The sequence below is a fragment of the Fukomys damarensis genome, unplaced genomic scaffold (genome assembly GCF_012274545.1).
Source record: "Fukomys damarensis isolate Sample0158 unplaced genomic scaffold, DMR_v1.0_HiC HiC_scaffold_17, whole genome shotgun sequence".
NCBI classification, from domain to species: domain Eukaryota; kingdom Metazoa; phylum Chordata; class Mammalia; order Rodentia; family Bathyergidae; genus Fukomys; species Fukomys damarensis.
Window position 1 is genome coordinate 39264162 of NW_022900929.1, and position 26286 is coordinate 39290447.

Here is a 26286-nt window from a genome sequence, read left to right on the forward strand (position 1 = left end):
TTATAACAAAAGTTTGCAGACAAAAAAATGAATCAAGTAAATGTTACGTTTTTAAGTATAGATTTCTCTCTTCATTTTTACAGTAGCATAGATTTTCTTGACATGTGTCTCTTTATTAGACACAGGTATTTCTCACACTAAATTAAGACAACATATCCCAGGAATAGCATGTCCTGATCTGTTTCGTTTGAATTTTCCACAAAATAAGAATCTAAGAAACTATTTATACATTTGCCTTAAAAAATATAGACTAATTAAGCCAACTAATTTATTAATACATGAAGTTCTTGGTCCAATTATTAAAAGTACAAAGAGACTAAGCAGCAATTTAAATGTCTAATGCACCTCAGAGTAAATTTTTAAGGTTAATTACAATTCTGAGCAAAGCTTCTTTCGACAGCTCCCTTCGGTTTTTTGCAGGTTTCAACAAAATCATAACAAGAACATTACCTCATTGGCCAGCTCCAGGAGCACTGGGGCAGATCCATTTTTCACCACTCCATTCAGGTACCTAGACAAGACAAAGCCAAATGATACTGCAGTGACAAGAAAAGGCCAGCATAGACTTGTCAGTATTCCCCATGTGTGCACGTTTCTCCTGGGCAAACGCCACACTCAACTCCTGTTAAAGTATGTACTGCCATAGGAAAGTGTCCAAGGGGAAAGCAGAACAAAACAACTTATCCGAAAACCAACTAACTAATGGAGGTTGGGCAGGAAGTCTGAGCTCATCAGTCGCCCTTGTATTCACTCTTTAACATGAGCAAAGGGGCGGTTAATAAAGAACTATCCATATTGACTCTGGTTTTGTCTGTACCACAGACAACCATCACATGGGAAGGAAATTTAATGGCTCTCATAGTGTGAATAGCACCCATGCACCTATCTCCCACCTATTTCTTTAGCTCTGCTTCATAAGGTTAGATGACACCCTCCTAAGAAAAGAATGGAACCGACTTGTCATTGGGGGTCAGCACACCTTTGGTAGGCAATGTAAGTCATTATCTTGTCTGCCCTGGATTTCTGCAATAACTCTCAGCTCTCATCACCACCTAACTCGCCACAAAAGCAAAAGACAAACAGAAATCTCCAAATGCATCCCAGACATAGAAGATGGGTAAGTTCTTCAAACAAATATTGGAATGCACAATTTTCTACTTTAGACACGTCCAACATCCTACACTAAATCTGCTAAGTCTCTTCATAATCTAACCACTCTGCTCTCCCAGGCTCATGTCTGGTTGCTGTCTCCCCCGTCTTAGCCCTCAGATAACTTACCATTTGCTTCAGGTAACTCACAACTCAGGTCGGATATCATCTTCTTCAATCCACCACTGCCCAAGAACACGCTCAAAGTACCCTCCGTAGCAATGCAGCAGCACCCTGTGCACCTTTCCATCACACAACAAAGCACACCATAATCCACCCTTCTCCTCTAAGGATGTGTTCAAGACCCACAGTGGATGCCTATAGCCATGGCTAGTCCCAAACCCTGTTTTTACTATCAGTTTTTTCCCCATACATCTATCTATATCACAAAGTTTAATGTGTAAATGAGGCAGTGAGAGATTAACAATGATGGAACAATTATAATAACATACTAACATGAAATTATGTAAATGTGGTCTGTGAAAGTAGCTAATTGGACTGTACCCACACTTCCTCCACTGATGGCAGGAGATAATACAATATTCGTGTAATGAGATGAAGTGAGGTGAGTTACACAGGCACAGTGACATAGTATTAGGCTACTGCTGACCTTCAAAGGCGAGGTCATGTTAAAACATCATCAAGCTAAAATGATGCTGGTTTAGGCTAAAGAAAGTATTACTGTACTTGTCTGTGTCAAACTCATCCCCCAATGTAATGCTGAAAGCCCCATAAGGGTTCGAGAATTCTATTTTATTCAATTTATTATGTGTAGCACTGTTCTTGGTTTATGGTGGATGATTGTGCAGTGCATATACGTATATACTTTTTAAAATAAATGAATACACAATGTCCAAGAAAACAGAATCAAGAGTGGATATTTTCTTTATAGTATATTGTTTGCATGACTAAATTATGGGTATTTATCTTATAGTAAAAAAATAAAATCAATAGATGATGCTATCCATATAACTATCAAAAGCAGATTCTAAATCACATTACTTCATAAGTATACTTACAAAGATGTATAATTTTGCTATAAGCAAGGTGAAGTAAAATCAAATTATTTAAAGTAGGGAGAGCTTCAGGCTCATTATAACTTCATATTCTAACAAATCCATTTTACATATACTGAGACTTTCTGAATATATTATTTAGCAAACTAACAGGGAAATAGGACTTTCAGGTGCAATAAGAAAAAAATATGAAATAAGGCAAGGGTGGTTTAGAGAAAGATCCTTGGGAAGTAAGTCAGTTGAGAATCTCAACTCACAGAAACAACTCATACTGAAGGCCTGTTCAGGAGAAACTGGTCACGGGTTTGTAACCACAGAGGGCTCATTCTGACTTTATGTCAGGGTATTTGACCTGAAACTGACATTAGGGTATCTTTACAACTTTCTATTTAGCATTCAGGCATTCCACAATATTTCTTGTAGGAGGGTTCCTTTCTTGTTATTTTGTACAAGTATGTTTGCAGGGCAGTATATAATGATCATATTCTTTGTGGGGAGTTGGTATGTGCACATAACACATCAGTTCAGCCCCTTCCCCTCCCCGTCTCTTGATCTCCTTCTCATTTAAGAAAGATCTACCTCTCTACTTCCTATTATCTACCTTTTATTTTGTTTCTTATTTATACTTTTGGTTTCATATATAAGAACTACCATGCTTAATTTAAGCTTCTGAAAGCTATGGGTAGGGCTTATTCCAAGCTGAAGAAGCAGCAGGGAACAAAACACTCTTGTTTCCAGAGATATTCCAGGGGCTGGGCAGTTAACAAAATAGGGGGGAAATAAACACATACCATAATGATAGATGCCATGGTAAAATTTAAATTTAGATTGGTTAGTCAGGAAGCCAGTCTCTCCCTAACTAGACTGATGCTCCTTGGGGAAGGACTACATGAGTGTACAACAGATGCTCAGCAGCAATCTGAGTTGTAATTGGGACATAAACATGTCCTCCTGACCATCCATGGTGTCACGATACTACAGTTCTACCTTACCAACACGGATATACAACTAGACTACTCCTCCTTAAAATCTAACACTGGGTCCGTAATACTTATTTCCCAGGAAATTCATAATCCTTTGAACAAGGATTCAGCACCTATCTGCCTTTTCAGGCTCACCTTGCCCTTCTCTATTTGTTCTCTATGCTCACACTCAAAAACTCAGAGCTCTGTTACTGTCCTCTCTATGTCTAGAACACTCTCCTCCTCCTAATAAACTAAGACGTCTTTCATTTCTAACCTGTACGTATTCACGTGGCTCCCGACAGCCCACATGGACAGCTGATGGGACTCCACAGTACGCTGGACAGACATACCCATTAGCACTTCTTACTGCTGTTTCACATTTTTAGGTACACAGCTGTGTTCCCTCTAAATATAGAACTGTCAAAGGCAGGTACTTTGTCATTCATATTTGTATGATCAGTTGCTAGAATAGTAGATGGGACACAGTGAATCCACAATAAATGGTGCTAAGCGAACAATAAAGTGGTACAGGTTTTCAGAAACCATTTTTATCACATACTGTCAATACTGTATTTGAACTAACCTTTTTTCCTTGTGGACATATGAATGACTGATCAGATTCTCTAAAGCTACGGAAGTTGGCTCCTAGGTTAGTGGGTACTGGCAGAAGGGATGAGATGGGAGACAGCAATCCTAAAGCTCACTATTGATAAAGGTTATAAATCTGACCATGTATGTGTGCACGTAGAGAACAGCTTGAATTGAGATGAATCAGTGGAGATGAATCGAAATAAATTTTACTGAAAATGTTTCCTGTTTGGAAATAATAACGTTTATATGAAAGAATTGTTTTCAAAATGAATACATGAACTGTCTATAAATGTACAACGTGGAGAACAGAGGAAGTTTCCTCAATAATTCAAAAGGCTGAGAAAACATTTTCTACTGCTATCTGCAGCCTATGAAGTTTCAGTTAGCCATAATGCAATCACATTAAGTACGGACACTGAATTCTTAATTAACATCATCTCAATGCTAGCAAGAATGCAGACACAGAAAGTCTCTCATCTGTCAGTAGGAGTGTAGCTAGTACATCTCCAGACAGTAATTTAGTAACAAATATTTTTTAAATGTTCATACTGTTTGCACTAGTAATTAGACAGAGAGAAATAAAGAAACAACTCCAAAGTGCAGGCTCACGTGTCAAGATGTTTACCACAGTATTATTTTACAATAACAGAACCCTGGAAACATACACACTCAAAAGAGGAATAATTCAGGAAATTGTTATACTCTCACATGATGAAGTAAGGCAACCAATAAAAGAAAAGCCTTTAAAAAAATTATGTCATATACATTTTTCCAAATATAAAATTCAGGAATCATACCTGCACATAGAATATGACCTCATTTATATAAAAATGGGTTGACAAGAATGAAATTTTACCACTAGTTATCAGAGCAGCACAACTATGGGCATATTCTTTATATATGTGTGTATGTACATATATATATATATATATATATATATATATATGTACATACACACATACATACAAAAGAGGTTTAATTTTCACAATGGGGGATACTGCTTTTATAAAAGAAAAAAATTAAGTTGTTATTAAGGTTTTTATACCGCTTAAACATGTCCTGATATTATACAATTTGCCTTCATTATAGGTAGGGGAAAGCAAGCAGAAACCTTATTTAAGGCCAATTTACTTTAGTGAAAGCAGGGACCCACATGTTTAAAGTCTGAAAGGTAACAATGGGGCTGTTGCCCAGGGGAAAGAAGAGGAGCTGGGTGGCACAGTGAGAAACTGCTCAAGCTGTTCTCGTCTAAGGCTATTACAGCCTAACTCCATTTTTTTTTGTTTCAAATACTCCAATTCCTCAGAATATTTAAATAAAGTAAAAAAATATGTATTTCTATAGTCTCATTTTTACCTACTCAACTGTCCATTACTGTGTGATTATACTTAAAATTTGTATTTCTCACCTAAACTACCCAGATAATACCCCTCATAAGTATTTTCAGACTTCAATAATTAAATATGCTTTAATAAAACTAAGATTTAAAGTAGCAGCACAGAGATTTCAGAAGTCATCTAATTGAAAAGTAACCTTTTTCATAATGAGGCAAATGAATAACAGAGGGCAATCCCCATCACCTGTCAGGGGGGGGGTCTCCAAACTTTCAACACTATGCTTTCCTCTAAAATGTTCCCTTTTCCTATGCTTTTGTTACAAGGCTTTAAATCTGCTTATAGAACTGTGATTTTACATGACAGCCTAGTACCATACAGTACAAACAAGAATTTATTTTGGGAGGGCACACAGAAACTAACTTTTCAGTCTTTGTAGTCTTCACAGGACTTCATGAGCCATTCATTCTCAATTTTGTAGTGTGTGACTTAGGTTATGGCTTAAATTTTAATGTTAACTTCATCAAGGTGGTCATGAGTTTTGAAGAAATTCTTTCAATGTTAAAAAGTTTTCTTTAGAGAGAAATTCTGCTAGGCCCAAAATGTGTGTATATGTGCGAGGGTGGGGGTGGTGCAGGGGTAGGGGGTAGGGTCTGTTTGTGTGTGTGTGTGTGTGTGTGTCTGTGTGTGAGTAAAGAGGGATAGTATGTGTACATTTAGTAAATTAAGTAAATTAGCAAAACAAAGTATCTTCTACTATGTAACACTAATTTTTAAAAAATTTAACTTCAATAATTTTTTTGTTCAATAGCTACACCTCAATTCTTAAAAAATGACATTACTGAAACATGACACCAGTATTATATCCATATATTTATTTCATTCATAAAGTTTTTGTGCACAAAAATCATTAATTTAAATCAATGGTGTCACTCTCACCACAGAAAAGCTGGCCTGTCAATCCTGAGAATAATTTAAGAGATATTTCAATTTTCCTTTCCAATATGCCCTTGAAATATTTAAGAATCCAACCATTTCTAATGCAAAATATTACTTTTAGTGTTATAAATTATTCAATCATATTAGTATGACAGGACAAATTTTAGAATTAAAAAAATTAGAGCTACTTTAAAGATCATTTCAGAACAAGAGGTTGAAAAGTCTTAATAAAGCTGAAATTGAAATATCCTCTCTGGATACTATGTTGTTGATTTAATACTCAAGCTTTTCATTTTAAGATATACAATCCATTTTAAAATGTGACAGTTATAGAATATATCTCCAAATGTCCTTACTTGATACATGTCTTTCTTCTAATTTCTAAAATGGCTAGTTCAATACCTATGATGTAAAACACACCTACATCAAAACTCAATCTTATTTTTTCTACTTGCTGATCTAAATAAAAAATAAGTGAAAATTGGTTTGAAAACTTTCTTGTTTACCTATACAAACATGCACACAGGAATATATGCATCTAGGCAAGATCCTATACTTATTATAAAAGTCCCAAGTAGACAAGTGAGATTCAATAATATTGTACCTACATCCCAGAGTATGTATCATTCACATGCACACACTCAAACACACATAAAGCATTACCGTGCTCTTAATATCTACTCAAGAAAGACTTTGAAAACTCATACAAAAATGCACTACAAATTTTAAATAACAGATCCAAAACACAATGTATCGGGATATGATATAGAAAATTAATTTCACAATTAATTTATTCATAATTATTATAATTAATAGGTGCTATGATACCCTCTAGTGGGGCAGGCAGGTCATACCTCTGGTAATAACTTTCGATTGCCTCCGAAGTATGATGTTTGCCATGTGTTCTTTTAATATGTTTCTGAAACAAAACAAAACAAAAAGAAAGCTTTACATTGTGTCACAAATTAAGTCCAAGAACAAGAATGACATGTTTCTTGATCCCAATGACTAACGTATAGGGCAAACTGAATAACAGCTTGGGGATTCGGGCAGTGCTGCGACTTTTTTTTCCTTCTACACCATGGACCTATGCATTTTAATCTCTACTGCTGGCTGAGATGACTTCAGACTGCACCTAAGGTACAGTATATATGTAAAAGCCAACAGGGTCATAGTAATTGAATCTAAATAAGTTTGCTTAGGGCTGCAGAGGGCAAAGAAAAACGTGTTCCCTCTTTCAACCTTTGTATTAATTTTCCCTCAATTCAATTCCTTCTAAGTCCTCTGCACTCTAGTTTTACAATCCAATTGCCATTTTTAACCAGGAAGAACATTGCTTAAAAACAACTTATTTGAAAACTACAAAAACTAATTCCATAGAGACTTGCCACTTGACTGACACCTGTCATCTCATGATAAATGACTCCATTTTCTGCCTTTCTTGCCTTCTGCCACTCCAGCAATGGTCATTTATCATCATCTCTGTCAGCAATGGAAAACGGCACTGACAGTGCAAGTCAGCAAACATTTAGCACATGGAACCACGCAACACAGGGAAATTATTATTGTCAGAATAATAATGGTTTAGCATAATTTATTACAGGTCCACCAAATAAGCAAAGGCTAGATGTTATTAGACAGATGGATGGGTAGGCTTGGCAGGCCTCCACTGAGACGCAGGCGGTGCTTGATGTGGAAAGGAGAACATCCTCCAACCCAATCAGAAAGCTGGCAGTTCAATTACAAAGAAATAAAGGGACATTCATCATTCAATTAGGCACCTGTCAGGCCTCACAAAGGAGGAAACTTCTAACCTGGTACTCCTGGGAGAAGATACTCAGCAGAGTGGCCTGCGATTGACTGGAACAAATAAAAGAAGGACAAAGTTAATTACTGAAGTGCACGGCAAAGAAACAAAAGAGAAAGCAGCTTCAAAGGTAGGCCTGCTGCCCTGTAATCTAACAGAACACGAAAACAAGTGTGGAAAAGTTGTTCCAGATGAACACCTCAAACAAAGGCTTCCTGCTGCTAGGTCAAGGGGAGAGAAAAAGGGAAAGGGGAAAATGTGAATGTTCTCAAGGCAGGTATCACATTATTGGGATCTTTTTGACACTCTGAAATAAGTGTAAACCACATCTGTAGTATGCAATGGTGCTAAAAGGGACTACAATAAAATAAGGTCTATTTCCATAAAAAAAATGATAGAGTTCAGTCTCATAAGTAGTAGAGAACACACAGCTCATTCATGGACAACATCCTGCAATTTATTTTGTTAGCAGACAGGTATCTTCCTCAGCAGCTACCACAGGTTCGGGGGGGAAACTTTGTTCTTTCCTAGAAGTAGCACAGAAACCACTGGAATATTCCCACTGACACTGGAGTACTTTGAAAATAGAAGCTTCCCAGAAGGAAGCAGAGGTCCTTGGAGTGCATCATTCCCTAGGACTGCTGCAAGCATTATTCATCTAAGGCTACACACAGTGTCAAGCGCTTGGCAATGAAGCAACCTGGAAAACATTCTTCTCAAATGTGAATTTTCCTCTTGCAACTGTTAACATTTAGAAATGGAACAGAATCTTCTTTTCCTCTTAAAAATCAATCAGTACTGCCCCCTGTGGTTGACATGATCATATCTTGAAAAGGATTATTTTTAATATACTTTGCTATTAAATCCTAACTAAAGAGTGGGTACTTTAATTTGACTTTTATAGTATGCCAAAGTTCTGTGAAATAATTAAAATTTCTCTACTTATGAATGAACCCTCTAAGGTACATCACAGAGAATTTTTAAAGTGTGAAATAAAAATGACACTATATTTGTTCACTCATGGTCACAGTATTGCATCTTCTGGATACCACTGCAGATTTGGCTTCTAATCCTCACCATCCATACCAAATTACATGAATAGGTGAACAAAAAAATACCACACGTTTACTAAGGAAAACTCAGACAAAATTATAGAACTATTTCAAAAAGTCAAAAGTAGTAAGAAATGATTGGATACATTTATAAACTCATTATAGTCTGTTTTTTTTTTTTCCAATTTCCTCTTAATTTGGGGAAATACCCTGAAAAAGACAACTTTATATATAAAATGTTCCTACCTATTATGCTTGGCTTGCCTCCATTTAACCTGCACATTACAGGCTCTGATAGGGTCTGACAACAAGCTTGTAGGAAAAAAACAGCAAAATAAAGGCCAGAACTTTGAAAACTACTTAATTAAATGTTAGGAATTGATATGCAATAAACAGTCCCTACTTCATCATACAGCAAAATAAACTTATGCTATAACCAATTAATGGCACACAGAGTGTCAATCCCTAGATTCCTAAAGATATGATGGAAATAATGTATTTGGAATAACTAATGAAGTGGAAACTAACTGTAAATAAAACAAAATGTTATGTTAGGTACCCAGAATGGGAAGACTCAAGAGACATCTGGAAGATAAACAGTTAAGGTGACAATTAAGAGTTGAAAGGCATCTTTAAACTGCACAGAAGTCCATTCAGCTACAAACTATGGGCACCGCCTCACAGTTCTCTGTGACCAAGAGGTTTAGATATGAGATTCTGCTTACAATGGAAGTAAATCTGGCTGAAACTAAAAATAAAAGACAACTTATGTTATACCAACAAAAATCACACCTGGGTCCAATATGTGCAGAAAACTAAGTGGCTTTGCTAGGAAGTCTGAGAGCCCAAAATCCATTCCTGTATGTGCTGACCTTACAGAAGACTTCTGAACAATTGCTACATCATAAAGAGCAGGACAGAAGTTTTGGTACCACCAAGATGTTGACCCCACTTTGTATTTTTCATTTTCTTCCAGTGTGTTAATGCTGAGAAAGGGTACCAGAAGGAAGGACTGGACAGGGAGGAAGGGCAACACAGGGTCATAGGATCTCAAATCTACAGGTCTAAAGAACTCATTGCTACCAACCTCACCCCACCATACTACTATCTTTATTTTAAAGATGAGGAAATTAAGAGAAGTTAAGGAGAACACACAATTAAACAGCTAGGTAAGTGGTAGAGCTGAGAATCAAAATCCAGATTCAGTTTTAGAGCCTAATCCCTTAAATCTCCATGGAAAGCTGTCTTCCTACCAGTACCAGAAATCAGTTCTGCAAGTGACATATGCTAATATCCCAGCTTAAGCATTTAGATGATATCACATTACATGACAAACAACTCTAAAAGATGAAACATATTAATTTTTAATAGAAAATTGAAGCCACAGGAGGTCAAATGTTTTGACCAAATTCCATGGCTTCAGATAATATTCCTTTCTTGAAAAATCAAATTGAAGTTTTCCTTACATAAAAAACAATGTTGTTTTTATGTTGAAAGACAAAAGAATTATGGGCTATAGAAAACAGCAAAGGATTAAAAGATTTTTGGTCATTTCCATTATTTTCCCTGCAACTAAGGTTTAACTGCCATTGTTGCTGGAAGCATCTCTATCTCACTGTGCATGCATCTTTTACTCAAATGCCATTTGCATCATATAAAGCAGCTTTAAAGCCTTCCCTGAACGTGTTAAATATAAATAACCCAATCTTCTCTATAGAGGATAGCACTCTCTATGAAGGTGTTAATCTAATGAAACAATATTTAATGAAAAGTTTCTGGTGGTGAGGAAGTAACAGCAGGCAGACGAGCTGGGTTGCTAGGGGTCCCTCTGTGTCCTTGATGGTGTCCAGGGGTTGACTTTGATCCTGGCTCCTGGGATACAACAGATGGTAGAGTGGTGAACAGCAGAAAAACAGCTTCTCCGAGATGTAGTGTTCATACACCAATATATAGCAGTGTGAGAAGGAGGAGGAGGAAAGTGAGTCCCCAGGACCCAGCAAAGATCTGAAACAAGAATGGAAGTCCATGGGGAGAACAAAGAGAGAGATCTCAACACAGAAGGAGGTTCCAAGCAGTGCTTTCTCCCCAAGCTGAGACTCAGTGCATAGGAGGGGCAGCTTGAACCTGCAGAACCATGGTGACTACTGGAAACCTCCCAGTCCTACATGGAGAAATGCATCAGTGAAAGGGAGCAGTGGATGCAGCAGACTGCAGTGGCTAGTGAGTTATTCAGGCTCAGATGTCCTCCCAGGAGAGGGTGATTAATAGGCTTGTAGCCATCTTGAAGAAGGGCCAATTGAGCTCAGAACCCAGAGCAGCTGTAGGCTGGCTTCATCTAGAGCCTTCAGTGTCAAGGTGGGGCAGAATCACGTTCAAGTAAGCAGGAGGTCAAGAAGCTGAGTTCAAGCCAACAGGGAGCCCAGAGCTGAAGCCAGCGGGAGGCACACAGAGTATTGAAGGCTGAACAAAATGGGTTCCAGCCTCAGCCAAAAACCAGCCTGAACTTCAGTGGAACTAAAGGTATAGATTTGCTGTGGTTATCCATTACCCCACCATAAAGCTATGGCTGATTTGCTGGGATTAATCAACACAGATCTGGGCTCTGTATGCTTACTCTGTCTACCAATGACATCACAGACACGTCCTAAAGTGGATCATTTTTTTCTTTTCTTTTTTTTTTCCTTTTCTCTTGATTTGATAGTTCTTGTTTTTATATGTGTGAACATTTTTTCTAGTTTTCCTGTTGTTGTTCTGTTCTTATGTTTTCCTTATCTTTCCCTCCTAACTTTTCACCAGTTTCCCAAAGTTCATGTAATCTTCCTTTGTTCTCCTGCCATGCTTCTAATCTCTTCTTTTTCTATTTCTGTATTTTTCCCCCAAATACTTTTAAATTTTTCTCCCCTAAGGGTAAAATCACGATAGTTACAATTTTCTGGTTTGTTTCAAATTTTGTTATATAACCACAATTATACCCTTAAAAGTGTCAAATTAATATTTTAATGTCCATACCATCAAAGGTGGCAAATTAACATTTATCACACTTTGTCATTTTCTAGGCTGTTTGTCGCTATTGTTATTGTTTATACTCTTTTTTTTTTTTTTTGGTACTGGGGATGGAACTCGGATCTTTGTGCTTGCAAGGCAGGCAGTGGAACCACTGAGCTAAATCCCCCAGTCCTTGTTATTGTTAATTGTACTGCTTTAGCCAAGATATGATATAATTGTTCTAAGCAGTTCTTCCTGATATGCCAAGACTGAGAATGCCTAAGGGTCATAAATAATACTACAGACTAGTGCCAAAGAACCAGGAATTAGGTTAAATAGACAGCAATTTCTAATCCCCAATAAACTGGAGAGGTACTGTCTTGCAACAGACTCAAAACCCAAAGCCAGCTACATCTGGAAGACATCTCTGAGAAGTGACTACTTCTTAAGTATCCTAAATACTAGCAATAAAGCTACTTGCCATAAGCAATTTACAGGCATCAACCCAGGAATTAAACTAAAACATATATATAGAAAAGGAAAAGACACAAGCAAGATCCAACTTCAGACTTCCAGCTCACCAAAGGCAAGGGCAATGAGGTGGAACAAATTTGGAAGCCACCCATTTGGACTCTCTGAAGTGGTAACACTGGAAGTAACAAGTCAGATGAATGAGGCTCTAGAAAAAAAATCTAATCAGAAATAATCTCTTAGATAACTACAGAGATGGTGACCATAACGAAAGATATGGTTGGTAACTCTAGAGCAGATAAAGATGAAGTTTCTGAGTAATATTACATATTCTGTGTAAAATCCAGATGTCCACAGTCATTCATTTTGATTTATGACCCTCCCATATTTTAACTGTATGTCAGATAAATATGAATTTGTGTGTGTATACTTATATACACACTAAAAAATTATAAAAATTATGACTGTTTTAACCATACTTTTGTTAACAGGTCTTCCTCACATAAGATACTACTATAATCCTTGCCATTAAATATGCTTATTTTTATTTTTTTCCCATTAAGTTTATTGGTACATTTAAAGCAAACAATACAGTTACATTTATCATTGGGATCTAGTACCTTTACACGATATGTCTTGGTTCTTATATTTTCCCCATACCCCTGCCCTCCCTTCACCCTCTTCATTTACCCTTCCCTATTTACAAAGACTTTGTTTCCATTTTTTTCTTTTCCCTTATTTCTTTTCCCCTCCTCTTTCCACTTCCCCTTTAGCCATTTTCTTTCTATTTCACACTCTCAAAAAATATGGAACGCGTCACGAATTTGCATGTCATCCTTGTACAGGGGCCATGCTAATCTTCTCTGCATCATACCAATTTTAGCATATGTGCTGCCGAAGTGAGCACAAATATGATTATTTTTAGATTAACTGTATTGTAAATAAAGTACAAGAAATCCCACATGGAACAAATGTACAGCACAACAAATTATTTTAAAAAACAAAACAAACTATTCTGGGCCACAAAGCAGAATACTGCCAGCATCCCCCAAAAGACACCCTACCCAATCACTACCCCTTTCATCTTACAAGTGAACTGGTTCTTCTGATCCTGTCTTGCTTTTCTCTATAGTTCTACCATATAAATACATTTCCCTAGTTCTACAGTTTGGCTTTGCCTATAGGAGACCCTACATGAAGTATGTTACACTATGCCCTCTTTTGTATCTGACCTTTCATGAAACATGTCTGAGAGTGACCCATGTTAATGCAAGTACATGAACTCATTTTCACTGCTATATTCTACATTTTATTAAATTAAAGTATCACTGCTGTGAATTCTTGTGAAAGTCTCTGGGTATAGACTTATACACATTTCTAATGGATATAAAGTTCAGAGAAGTCAACCTTCATTGACATGTGCATCTATACTTTTAATAGAGACTACCAATTCTTCAAGTTTTTGTAACAATTTTAAACTCCCACCATTATTATTCATTTTCATCAAACTTACTTCTGGTCTTTATCTTTTAATTTTATTTATGGTGTCTTTTGAAGTGTAGAAGTATTCAATTTTGATGAACTCTAACTTATTAGTTTGTTTTGTTTTAGCACTTTTTGTGTCTTGTCTAAGAAATATTTGCCTGCTCAGACTCATGAGGTATTTTTACATATTTTCTTTTAGAAGATCAATGGTGTTGGCTTTTGCACTTAGCTCTATGGTCAATCTTGAATTAATTTTGTGTGTCAAGATAGGTCTCACAGTTTGTTTTTATTATTTCCATACAAATACGTAACTGATCTACACACCATTTTTCCAATAAATTATGTTGGTGTCCCTGAGGAAATTAAAAAACTGAGAGTCTATTTTAGAACTTTCTCATCTGTTCCACTGATTTACATGCTTATCTTGACATATACAGGGCATTGTTTTGATTACTCTAACTAAATCATATACATTTAATGCAAATACTAATTTATTTAGGCTTAACTCTATTCTCTTACTAAATGACAAATGTACTGCCCACTATACATAACTTTTCTCATCAATTGAATATTTAGTCATTTTTTTCTCTTGCAAATTGATCTTGTTTGGTACAGTAGCACATTTATATAGTCACAGAACTTTAGAGGCTGAGGCAGGAGTATCACATGTTCAAACCCAGCCTGAGCAACTTAGTAACTTAGCAAGACCCTGTCTCAAAATAAAAAGAAAGAAAGAAAGAAAGAAAGAAAGGGAAAGGGAAAGGGAAAGGGAAAGGGAAAGGGAAAGGGAAAGGGAAAGGGAAAGGAGGGGAGGGGAGGGGAAGGGAGGATGGGCTGGGAATGTAGCTTAGTGTAAAGGCTCTGGGTTCAACCCCCACTATAAAAACAACAAAAAGAAAGAATAGGGGAAAAATTAGGCATTTTTTTTACTATTCTTTTAATAATAATCCTAGAGAAGTACACGCCTCATCAACTAAATTATCAAGACTGACTATTAACTAGTAAATAGGTATGCCTGAAACATACAAAAATATTACATTATCGACAGTGCCCCTCCTGGCATTTATCTCACAACACAGTTATTATTTTATATAGTCTCTGCTCATACAGATCCACCCATATGTACCATTTCATTGCCCTTCATTCCTTCCTTCTCTGTTCTTCCATTAGAAATCATTTTCTTTTAAAACTCCTGTCAGTGCAGAGCTGTTGAATGTCAGTGTGTTTCATCTTATCATTCTGGGAATATGCTCATAATTTCTTCAAACAATGCTTTTGTCCCCTCTCTTTCCTCTGTCTTGAGATTCTCAATATGAGAATTTTCAGCTCTCCCTACCTTATCCTATCCCTTACTCACTTCGTATGTTTCATGCTTTGTTATTCTATTTTACGTTTTAGTTATTTGCTCGTATCCTCCGATGTACAAATTCTCTCTTTGCTAATGTCTAGTTTATGGTTAAAATCATCCATTAAAATAAATCCATCCAATTTTGATTACAGCAATTTTCAGTTCTAGATTTTCTATTGGAAAACTAAGTTCCTCGCAGAATACTTCAATCTTCTTTTAACTCCTTGAATAATGCAGACAGAAATTTAAAACTTCTGTTTAGTAGTAGTGCCATCCTAGTTGAAGATTAAAATGTTACGTTTCTCCAGAGGGGATTCTCATTTGACACTAGGAGGCTCCAGTAGTTCAGGATCTCCTTAATCCAATTTCAGGTATTAATTTTCATTACTAATCAGGTAAGTCTGAAACTCTCATGTACAGCTTTTCTAATTTCAATTTACAGTTACTCTGAGGATATATCCCTGTAGGGTCCACACCGAAGTTGGAACATTTATAAAAGCTACCATCTATGGTAATCCATAAACTTTGTCCTCTGGTCCCATAACACCATCAAAAGTTCCATTCAGAACTTAACTTTATTTTATCTCAAGGTAGCCCCCAAACCTATTTTCAGAAATTAAAGATGCAGGTGTAAGTAACTAACAGATTAAGGAGGAGGCAATGCAAATGTGTAAGACTGAGGAATGATTATGAAACACTAAAATCTGTAGGAAATGTATCCATTAACTAGACAGTAGAAGAGAGAAGAAAATAATTAATTTTGTTATTGAAGGTTGTAGCAAACTACAGATCTCAGCAAGATATCTGAAACAAGAGTCTTTCAGTAGAACATGATAAACTTCTGTTTAAACGAAAGAAGAATACATAGGTGGAAATATTTCACAAATTCAGAAAAACACAAAGTGTGAAAATTGCAATATAAATTCCAACACAGTATTTACCAAAAAGTTATAGAATTAAATACAATGTGATACAATTTACTGTGTACAGTACAGCAGTTTAAATACTTGAGAATGACACACTAAACCCAAGACAACCTCAGGTAAAGAAGAAGAAAGGAGTCTATTCAACCGTAGCTATTACATAAAACAAAAAAAAATCCAAAGGGGAATGAGAATGTAGAACAGTGTTAGAATATTCCATTTATGTAAAAGTAAAAATCAAATGTAAGCAAAGGTAGATTCCAAAGGCTCAGTATATTAGTCTTTATTCTTTAATATCTTGTGCTATATTTCATAATAAAACTAAACATGTAGGCAAAAAGAATTGAAGAGGAGTTGGATAAATTAATCTTTCAGATTCTCTTCTGCTCTAAATCCCACCCTATTCTTAATGCTCAGATTTAATTACAGTCTTAAGTACCTATACGTCTTTCTTTTCTAATTAAATTTAGTATTAACTTTTTAGAACAAGCCATAACATAAATCAGACAAAGAATAAGAAGCCCGAGTGACAGATATTTAATTTCAGTAGCAAGACCAGGCTTGTGGTAATTTTTCTCTTAAGTAATCCCAATAATTTCAACACATTATATATTAATAGATTTGTAAGAAATGTTTATCAGTCATCTTTTCAAATATCAATTTTTACTTCTAGCAATGATTTTTTTCTGATTTTTTTTCCTTAATGAAATTAAACTACATTATGGGAAGCCCTTCAATTAAGTTCATAGTAATTTTATTATGATTGCAAAGGAAAAAGAGGAGACAAGAGAAGAAGGGAGAGAAAGCAGCAATGAAAACCTGACAATGGTCAGTTTCAGAAGGTATGACCTTTCCTTCACTGGTTAAAGTGCAGTTTTCTTCCGGCCCTTCCTCTCCTCTAGTTCTCCCTCATTTTCTTCCAAGTACCCTTCTGTCCTCCTACACCACAAACTGCTGACTACCCATCACTTTTTCCCTATTCATTGCATTTTGGTCTAGAGGCCTCTGTATCCATGAATCCTATTTTTTAAAAAATACTTTTTATTGGTATATTTTAGGTATACATTACAGTTACATTCATTATTGGGATCTTGTACCTTTACATGACTTATCTTGATTCTTATTTTTTCCTATTCCCCTGGCCTCCCACCCCTCCACCCTTTCCTATTTACCAAGACTTTGTTTCTATTTTTTTCCTTTTCTCTTATTTTTTCTTTTCCCTTCTAACCTTTCCCCTAGCCCTCCCATTTCCCCAACACCTTTAGGCCTTTTTCCTTTTACAATATCAATTATACATTTTGATCCTTATTTACACTTTTAGTTGATCACACCAGAGAAACTATGCAGTATTTACATGTGTCCTATTAATATGACTTAAGAGTATATAACCTCAATATGCATCCACTTAGCTATAAATGTCTCTAGTGTCTTGTTCTTTTTGGCTGAATAGTACTCTACTTCATTAAAAAAAGACAAATCCCATATCTTCTTTATCCATTCTCCAGTTGATGGACAATTGGGCTGTTTCCAAGTTTTAGCTATTACAAACTGTGTCACTATAAAGAAGGGTTCGCATATATCACTGTGGTATGATTCTTTTTAGTTCTTTTGGATACAGCATTTCTTAATTCACACTCTAACATTGTGTACTTATAATGTGAACAGTCCCTTAGTGAGTAATCATACATGAAAGAAATCATGTATATCACCAATGTGAGAAATGTTTTGTCACCTGCTGCCCACTCAGGCCACACAGTATGACTTATAGTTGGGAAAGGCCACAAAAATGACATGTTTAAGAAAGACTTTACTTAAAAGCTCTGAACATATATTTCATAAAGTATATGAATGTCATTTATTGGAAACCGTGAATCCTATTTAGCCTCCACCTAAAGAAATTTAACCTCTACGCCTCCTCTCAAATGAAGGAAAAGTCAGATTCCTGAACTTCAAAGCCACACCTATCCTTTCTGATTTCCCTACCATGACTGGCACCTTTGACTATTCTTCTCTTAAGCCTTTCTTCCTCAGGATTCCAGAGCACTATTTTTTGGTAACTCTCATCCTACTTTGTTAAGCACCTGCCTTTTTTAGCTAGCTGTTTTTTCTTCTTTGCTGGAGTTCTCTAGGGATTCTCTTCAACCTACTCCTTTCCCCTTATATGCTAACCCATGCGATAGCACAACCTGTTGTGTTCTCAGCAACTACTTTGAGCTTCCAAACATGTTATATAAACATCAAACACCAACATGCTTGCAGGCACACATGTGCGTGCGCACACACGCATGCACACACTCTATTCAGATTCTCAGTCTCAATTTATAGCATAGGAGACATGTCACCTATTTGCCCAAGGTACAGTATCTACCTTCAAATCAAACTTACCACAACATATCTTTCTTGAAAACAAGTCCTCAATACCCCACCTCTCCTCAGTTATTCCCATAAATGCAGAGGTCTGAGCTACAGATTCCCGGGTAACAGCTGACACTTGTCTTTCCCTTGCCCTGAGCCATCTCACTGACCACCAAGTTCTGATCATTGTACCCTCAACACCTCTATTCACAGTCGGCCCTATTCCTCTACACCAAGGAGTAGCTTCCTGATTCACTTCCCTTCTTCCTGCATCTATACCTTTTCATACAACATCCAGTTTACCATCTATGTTTGCAAGATGGCCGCCTGATTATATTACCCATGGATGAAAAATTCCTACTACAGTATGTGTCTACTGCCTACAGGATGACTTTTCAGCTCACAAGCAAAGCACTCGTCCTCCAGTCATGAGGCCCTTAGTTATGAACCTCCCACAACTCTTACCTGCTTTCAGCCTCCAGAGCAGTTTCTACTTTAATCTCACCATATCACTATTAATTACCACGTTCTTTCCAGAGTCCAGAATATGTTTTTCTTTATTCTCCTTAGAAACTTGTATGCATGTAGTAATAATTAGGCTTCTGATAGTATATAACATGTTACCACTATGAAATCAAGTTATTTAGTGAAAAGAGTACTTCCTGATACAAGAAGTAAGATTTCTGGATTAGTCCCAATCTTTTCACTTTTGAAATGACAAAAGTAAGGCTATGGATGAAACACTTCAGCCAAGATCACTGGAAGCATTATTTTACACCAAGTACTGGTAAATAAAAGAAAAACTAAGTTATGCAACAAGTGGGACTTCCTGGACTCAGAGTTTGTTATATCATCTTAATACATGAGAATATGGGAATGTGAGATTTTTAACAAAGCATAATGATTCAATAATCACAGAGTATCCATGACCAATGTGTATGAATTAAGCCATAAATACAAAAAAAAATACACTAGATTGCAAGTAATAGTACCAGTAATCCCAAAACACACAGCTTTCTGCTTCTCACCACCAAAGAGAAATTCACCTTTCTGAATCATTTAATCCTCATCTCTTAGCATTAATTAGATCTCTTAGTTGGCAACATGCTGGTCTCTTGACTTGCTTGATGAATTTTCACAAGTTCCAAACTGATATGTCAGAATTGGCAGGGCTTTATTATATGTTGAGTATAATTATAGATTTTTATGGGAAAATAATTTTGTGCCTTACGAAAGTATGGCTTTTATCCCTCCTAGTCATTTATTGGTTTTGAAAAGAAACATCTCCTTTCACATAAATCAGTGAAAATAATGGACTTGCTTTTTAGCCAACTTTTTTGGATTGGTCTATTTCATAAGAGAAAGAATCTCATATTATAAATCATGAATATTCTGGGTATGTGAAAATGGATATTTGTAGTATAATTCATGATAAAAATTCCAAAGAAAATCATCCTATCATATCCCCTTTCTTTTTCAATAAGAAGAAATGGAAGAAAAAACTTAACTTTAAAGTTGGCAAAGAACTTGAACAGACATGTATCCCAAGATATACAAATTGCTAATCAGCATGAGAAGATACTCAACATCATTAATCATTAAGGAAAAAGCAAATTAAGCTACATTGAGATACTAATTCACACCCACTATGCTGGCTACAAAAGAAAACAAAACAAAACACAGATATTAACAAGTGTTGGCAGAGATATAAGGAAATTGGAACCCTCCTACATTGCTCATGGGATTTCAAAGGGTGCACCAGATTTGCAGTACAGTTTGTTGGTTCCTCAAATTATTAAATAGAGTTACCACCTGACCCAGCAATTCCATTCCTTGGTATATATCCAAGAAAAGAGAAAACACTGTTCCATAAAAAAGCCTGTATAGAAGTATTCATAACAGTATTTATAATAGCAAAAAAAAAAAAAAAGTAGAAACAACCCAAATACTCATCAACTGATGAATCAGTAAATAAAATGTAGTATTACCACCCAGTGGAATATGTAGCAAAGTAAAAATGAAGTACTGGTTCATTTTATGGCACAGGTAGACCTTGAAAACATCATATGACAAGAAAAGTTCAATCACCAAAGGCCACATATTATGTGATTCCATTTATATGAAATGTGCAGAATAGGAAAATCCATAAGAATAGAAAGTAATTAGTGGTTGTTAGGGTTATGGGAAGAAAGGGATGCTCCTTAGTAACTGCTAACAGGTATGGTATTTCCTTTTAGAGTGATGAAAATGTTCTCAAATCAGGTAGTGGGTAACCATTATACAATTGTAAAAATAAACTAAAAACTACTGAATTGTACACCATTTTCTAAAATGGTGAAATTTATGGCATAGGAATATCTTAATATAGCTGAGATAAAAGATGAATGAGAAATTAGAATCATAACTAATTTTCCTCTATGAGAGCTTCATTTCCCCCCACTATAACTGTAAAATTTTAAATGTGGTATCATGATGTGGAAAGTGATTACTTTTCCAAATTATGTGTAATTTTCCCTAATTTAAGATCATTTTTCTGTCCTTCAGAATAGTAGTTTTGTAAATTTATGGTAGGGGCATCTTCATCTTCACATATTCTATAAATATTTAGTAAACACAAGGGAGGATCAAAAAGTTGTATTGTCAAGGATGGAGATGAACCTCAGCAGTAGAGCACTTGCACAGTTAACACATGTGAAGCCCTGGGTTTGATCTCCAGCATCATTAATAAATTAAATTAATAACATTTTTAAAAAGGTATTGTCAAGGAAGCACCAATAGAGAGTACTTTCTTTTTTAAAAATCTAATTGAAAAACTCATTTACTATTTCTGGTTCTCAGTTTCACCATCTGCAGGCAGATTTGTGACATTTTTCTAAAATATTTTCATCTGGAAAATTCTATAACTTTATCAACTCTATACTGCAGGCAGATTTGTGACATTTTTCTAAAATATTTTCATCTGGAAAATTCTATAACTTTATCAACTCTATAACTACAAAAATTAGATTTATAAATTTTTCTGTTCTTATAACTAAAACTTTCAGGCCTTTATCGGAAAACTCTACCTAGGCCCTAATAATAATGAATTACAATCATATTGAAATTGGATATTTCTAGGAGGGTCCTAACAGAGCTCTATTCTACATCCACAGTGATTTAAACTGTTTACTAAGATTTCTAGGCCTTCAGAGTAATCAGACCATAGGATGAGTTGATGGAAGAAAATAGCTCCTTCATTCATCACTTACTATAAGGTACTACTTCCTTCAATAGAGGTTAAATACTCATTTTGTGAGTCTAACACCACAATTATTTCGCTGCTGAAATCCCAGTATCCCTCAATGCACTACTCTATTTTTCTGATACAAGACCAAACCCAGATATTTAATAAAAGAGCCATCAGAGCCTCACTTGAAAAGTTGACTTTTTAAAATAGAAATACATATATATATGTATGTATGTATGTATATATATATTTGACCTCACAATTCCAATTCTTCAAATACTGCTTTTCTTAGGGAGAAGGTCTTTGGCTTGAATTAGGTAACCCCAGGAAAAGACTCAAGTAAATTATAAGAATTTACAAAGGCCCTTCCCCCTTACCTCTTTGCACTAACTTCAAACTGAATTATTTTTTAGATTTTTATCATGTTAGCCTAATGTTAAGGAAAATAGAAATGATTCTATTCTTCAATGAATCTGGTTTTAAAAAGCATTTGGGAAGGAGGAGGAGGAGATTCAAAATACAAAATAATACAGAATAATTTTAAATTTTTATTAAAGTGACAAATATCACTTCTCTAACAGCATTCATTCAGTACAATTTACTGAGTAAATTATGATATTATTGCCAAGAAAGACATGACTACAGTATTAACCCCTACCCTATAATCATCTTTCTACTCCATTGTATCCTTTTGCTTTCCTTTTGCAGAAGCCTAAAACCTAAAAATAGTCTCAAATAACCCTGTTAGTTTTTCATTGGTAATGGTCCAAGCTAAAATGATCAATTCTCGTCCACTTCAGATAGTTTTCATAAAATAGCTGCTTATCAAAATCAAGTGAATTAATTTTACTTTCTCAAGGCTGTGTGTGTGTTTGCACACGTGTGTGCAGTGCTAGGTATCAAGCTCAGGTGAACATTCTACCACTAAGCTACATTCCACTTCCACAAATCTTTACCTGACAAATAAAAATGTGCTAAGCCCTATACTATGCTACTTCATTTAACTACGGTTGTCGTAAAAAATTAATGCAAATTTGGTGGCTTAATATGACACAAATTTATCCTGTCACAGAATTTTAGGAATTTTACAATTAAGAGATACAAGGGTGATAGACAAGAGGGGTTCAACATTTTATTTGTGGCAATAATCATACAACAGTATGTGTTTATCAGAATTTAAAAAACTGTATATAAGAAAGGCAAACAACTGCATGTAAATCAATATAAAATTTAATAAAAAATTTAAAATAATACAATTTACAGGACATGTACCTTAACCATTGTTTTATGATCTCATGCTGGCTTGACACTCCCCGCTGCATGGGGGATGGAGGAAGTTAATTTTATACATACATAATTTAAGACAAACAACTTTAATATATACCTAAAAGATAAAGATATCACAAAATAAAAACATGAATAACACAAAACATAATTCCTATAACAATAAATACATCATATTTGCAGAGTTCATTTAAAATAAATTTACAGGTTGCAATTTGATTAAAAAATGCTTAAATTTGATATAGGGTAAGAAAATATAAAAGGGAAAAATTAAAAAGCAAGTGATGGTTCTACAAGAAAATGAGTCAGGACTGCAGATAGGATCAAGGGTCACTTGGTTAGTGATGCTGACTATGTGGAAGTATCAGAAATAAATGTTGGGGTCTCCCCCATTCCTAATTTAGATGCTAAAGCCCTAGTCAGATACATAATGGTATCTAGAGATGGGGTCTGGAGATTATTAGGGTTAGATAAAGCCATGGGAGTGGGCCCTCATTATTGGATTAGTGACCCTATAGTAAAGATAAAAAGAAGAGATCCAAGTGCACTCACTGAAGAAAGGCCTCACAAGAACACACTGGGAGAGCAGTTATTGGCAAGTCAGGAAAAGGACCCTTACCACAGCCAGACTCCCAGCCTCCAGAACTTGTGAGAACATTCATTTCCATTGTTTGAGCCTACAGATTTTACTGTAGCAGTGTAAGCAGACACAGACTCAGGCAACCTTCCATAACAGGCCACACCGTGGAAATGGGAACCTATCACTCATTCTTCCAATATTTTCAGCTAGCTAATTAATTTTTCAAATTCTAGAGCTGAGCCAGACTCTTGCTGAAATTTAAATCTGAGTTTATGTCTTGGGAAGCAGACTCTGAAACCCCACACACAAAAGTAACTTGCATGAGCTTATTTACAGATGCTGAGTGTTTTGATGTGATTTTCTTCCAGGACATTCAGTTTTTCTCCCTCTGACTTTCCAAATTGTCCATCTTTGCTTCTGTGTGAACTGTGTTCCTCAGTGTGTGAAATCCTGCAAGACCACAAGTCACTCTGTCAACTCCTGGTTATGAAAACCAAATGGACATTTAGGAGCCAGGTTTAACTCTGCAACTACAATGCTATCAGTTATGTCTAATAAATACAATTGCTTTCCAGCCTTTCTGCAGAGTAAAAAAGTTTAGAAGCCAGGTTAAAGCCACTTAAATATTTTCTTATTACTTTTTTGCACAAAAATATGCAATCTGACTACCTAGTCTTTCTCACCTTAATAGGTTGCAAACAGCAACAAAATGGTAAAAATGATTAACAAGTTTACTTTACAATTTTTATAATTTATATAGAACATGGCTAAAACTATTACTGTTTTTTACAACTTTCTTTGCAAATAAATTCTGGTAAAATTAATGATATGAATAATGTCATACTTTCTCTTTTCATTTAAGGGCTGCCCACAATGGCTCAGGCCTGCAAAGCCAGCACTTCTGAGAATCTGAGGCAGAAGGATCACAAGTTCCAGTTCATCCTGGGCAACACAATGACCTAAATAAGGCCCTGTTTCAAAATTTAGAATAAAGAAAAGAAAATAAAAAGGCTAGAGATGAATGGCCCAGGGTTCAATCCCCTAGTAAAAGTTAACAAGGGAATTAGCATGAGAGTACCTTTCTGAATGTTTATAGTGCCTTTAAATAGCCTCCATAGTGCTCTTACAGGTCAAGTGAGCCATCTGAAGCCTCATCAGTTGTCATGTCTTTCCTATTACATTAGTTTGAAAAAACTGTAGATTTTCAATCTTTATAAACATCATCATCAGATGTACTCAGCTACCTCATCTTTGACAAAGGAGCTGACCATCCTCAGTGGAGGAAAGATAGCCTCTTTAAAAAATGGTGTTGGAAAAATTGGATTTCAACCTGCCACAGATTAAAACTGGACCCTTATCTTTCACCATGCACTAAATTAAAATCCAAGTGGATTAAAGATCTAAATATTAAAGCAGAAACATTAAACTTGCTGGAAGTTAAGTTAGGCAGAACTCTGGAAGACATTGGCATAGGAAAAGACTTTATGAACAAATCCTCAGTAGCACGTGAACTAACAGAAAGAATCAACAACTGGGATCTCATCTTATTAAAAAGCTTCTGTACTGCAAAAGAAAGCATCAATAGAACTAAGAGACAACCTACAATGTGGGAAAAAATTTTTACCAGCTGCTCCTCAGACAAAGGACTATTATCTAGAATATATAAAGAACTCAAAACAATCAGCCCCCCATATATAAAGACCCAATTCAAAAATGGGCATCCGAAATGAACAGACATTTATCAGACAAAGAAGTAAAGGCAGCAAGTAAATATATGAAAAAATGTTCCACATCACTGGTCATTCGAGAGATGCAGATGAAAGCAACACTGAGATTCTACCTCACCCCACAAAGAATGGCTGCTATCAAGAAATCATACCATAACAAATGTTGGCAGGGTTGTTCGGAGAAAGGAATACTTCTTCACTGTTGGTGGGAGTGCAGACTGGTGCAACCACTGTGGAAATCAATATGGAGATACCTCAAAGAGCTTGGACTGGAGGTTCCATTTGACCCAGCCATCCCTCTGCTGGATATCTTTCCAAAAGAACTCAAAGAATCATATCATAGTGATGTATGCGCACCCATGTTTATAGCGGCACAGTTTGTAATAGCTAAAACTTGGAAACAGCCCATTTGCCCATCAGTTGTAAACTGGATAAAGAAGATGCAGTTTTTCTATAAAATGGAATATTACTCAGCCATAAAGAACGACAAAATAGATTCATTAATAGGAAAATGGATACATATTGAAGATATACTCCTCAGTGAAATAAATAAATCACACATGTGTAAATACCAAATAGTTTCTCTGGTGTGAATAAACTGCAATAATACATAATGATCCTAATAAGATTACTGACATTGTGAAATGGGAAGAAAGGGGCTAAAGGTGTAGGGAAGGTGGGTGGGGTGGAGGGAGGGCAGGGACAAGGGGAAAAAATGAGAACCAAGACCTGTCATGTAGAGGTACAAGATCCCAACAATGAATGTAACTGTACTGTATCCCTAAAATGTACCAATAAACTCAATTAAAGCTGAAAAGAAAAACATCATCATCATCATCATGATATAGACTATAATTATTCTACAACCACCCGCTTTAATAATAAATGTGGAAACTATTAAAATAACAAATGGAAAGCCTTAAGATGCATTAAGCTCTTCTCTTATGAAACACAAAATTTTAAATCTCACCACAAGCCTTTTATTCTTGATTCACAACCAAATCCTTCTGGCAGTTAGTATCATCTCAGCACTTAACGTCCTTCACTCT

The 26286-nt window shown here is 35.8% G+C and overlaps 1 protein-coding gene and 1 non-coding gene across 5 annotated transcripts in view; both read right to left on the reverse strand.

The window, feature by feature from the left end:
- Positions 1–26286, reverse strand: part of Cdin1 (CDAN1 interacting nuclease 1) — a 254736-nt gene that overhangs the window by 186217 nt on the left and 42233 nt on the right. For all 4 annotated transcript variants that reach the window (XM_019207576.2, XM_019207575.2, XM_010624629.2 and 1 more), the window contains exons 2-4: positions 7809–7854; positions 6849–6913; positions 451–511 (exon numbers count right to left, since the gene is read on the reverse strand). In XM_019207576.2, the coding sequence (XP_019063121.1) occupies positions 451–511; positions 6849–6913; positions 7809–7854 (172 nt within the window). The remainder of the gene's footprint in view (positions 1–450; positions 512–6848; positions 6914–7808; positions 7855–26286) is intronic.
- On the reverse strand, positions 13110–13216 carry LOC117286598. The gene has a single exon (XR_004517766.1). It is a non-coding gene; the product is annotated as a U6 spliceosomal RNA (small nuclear RNA).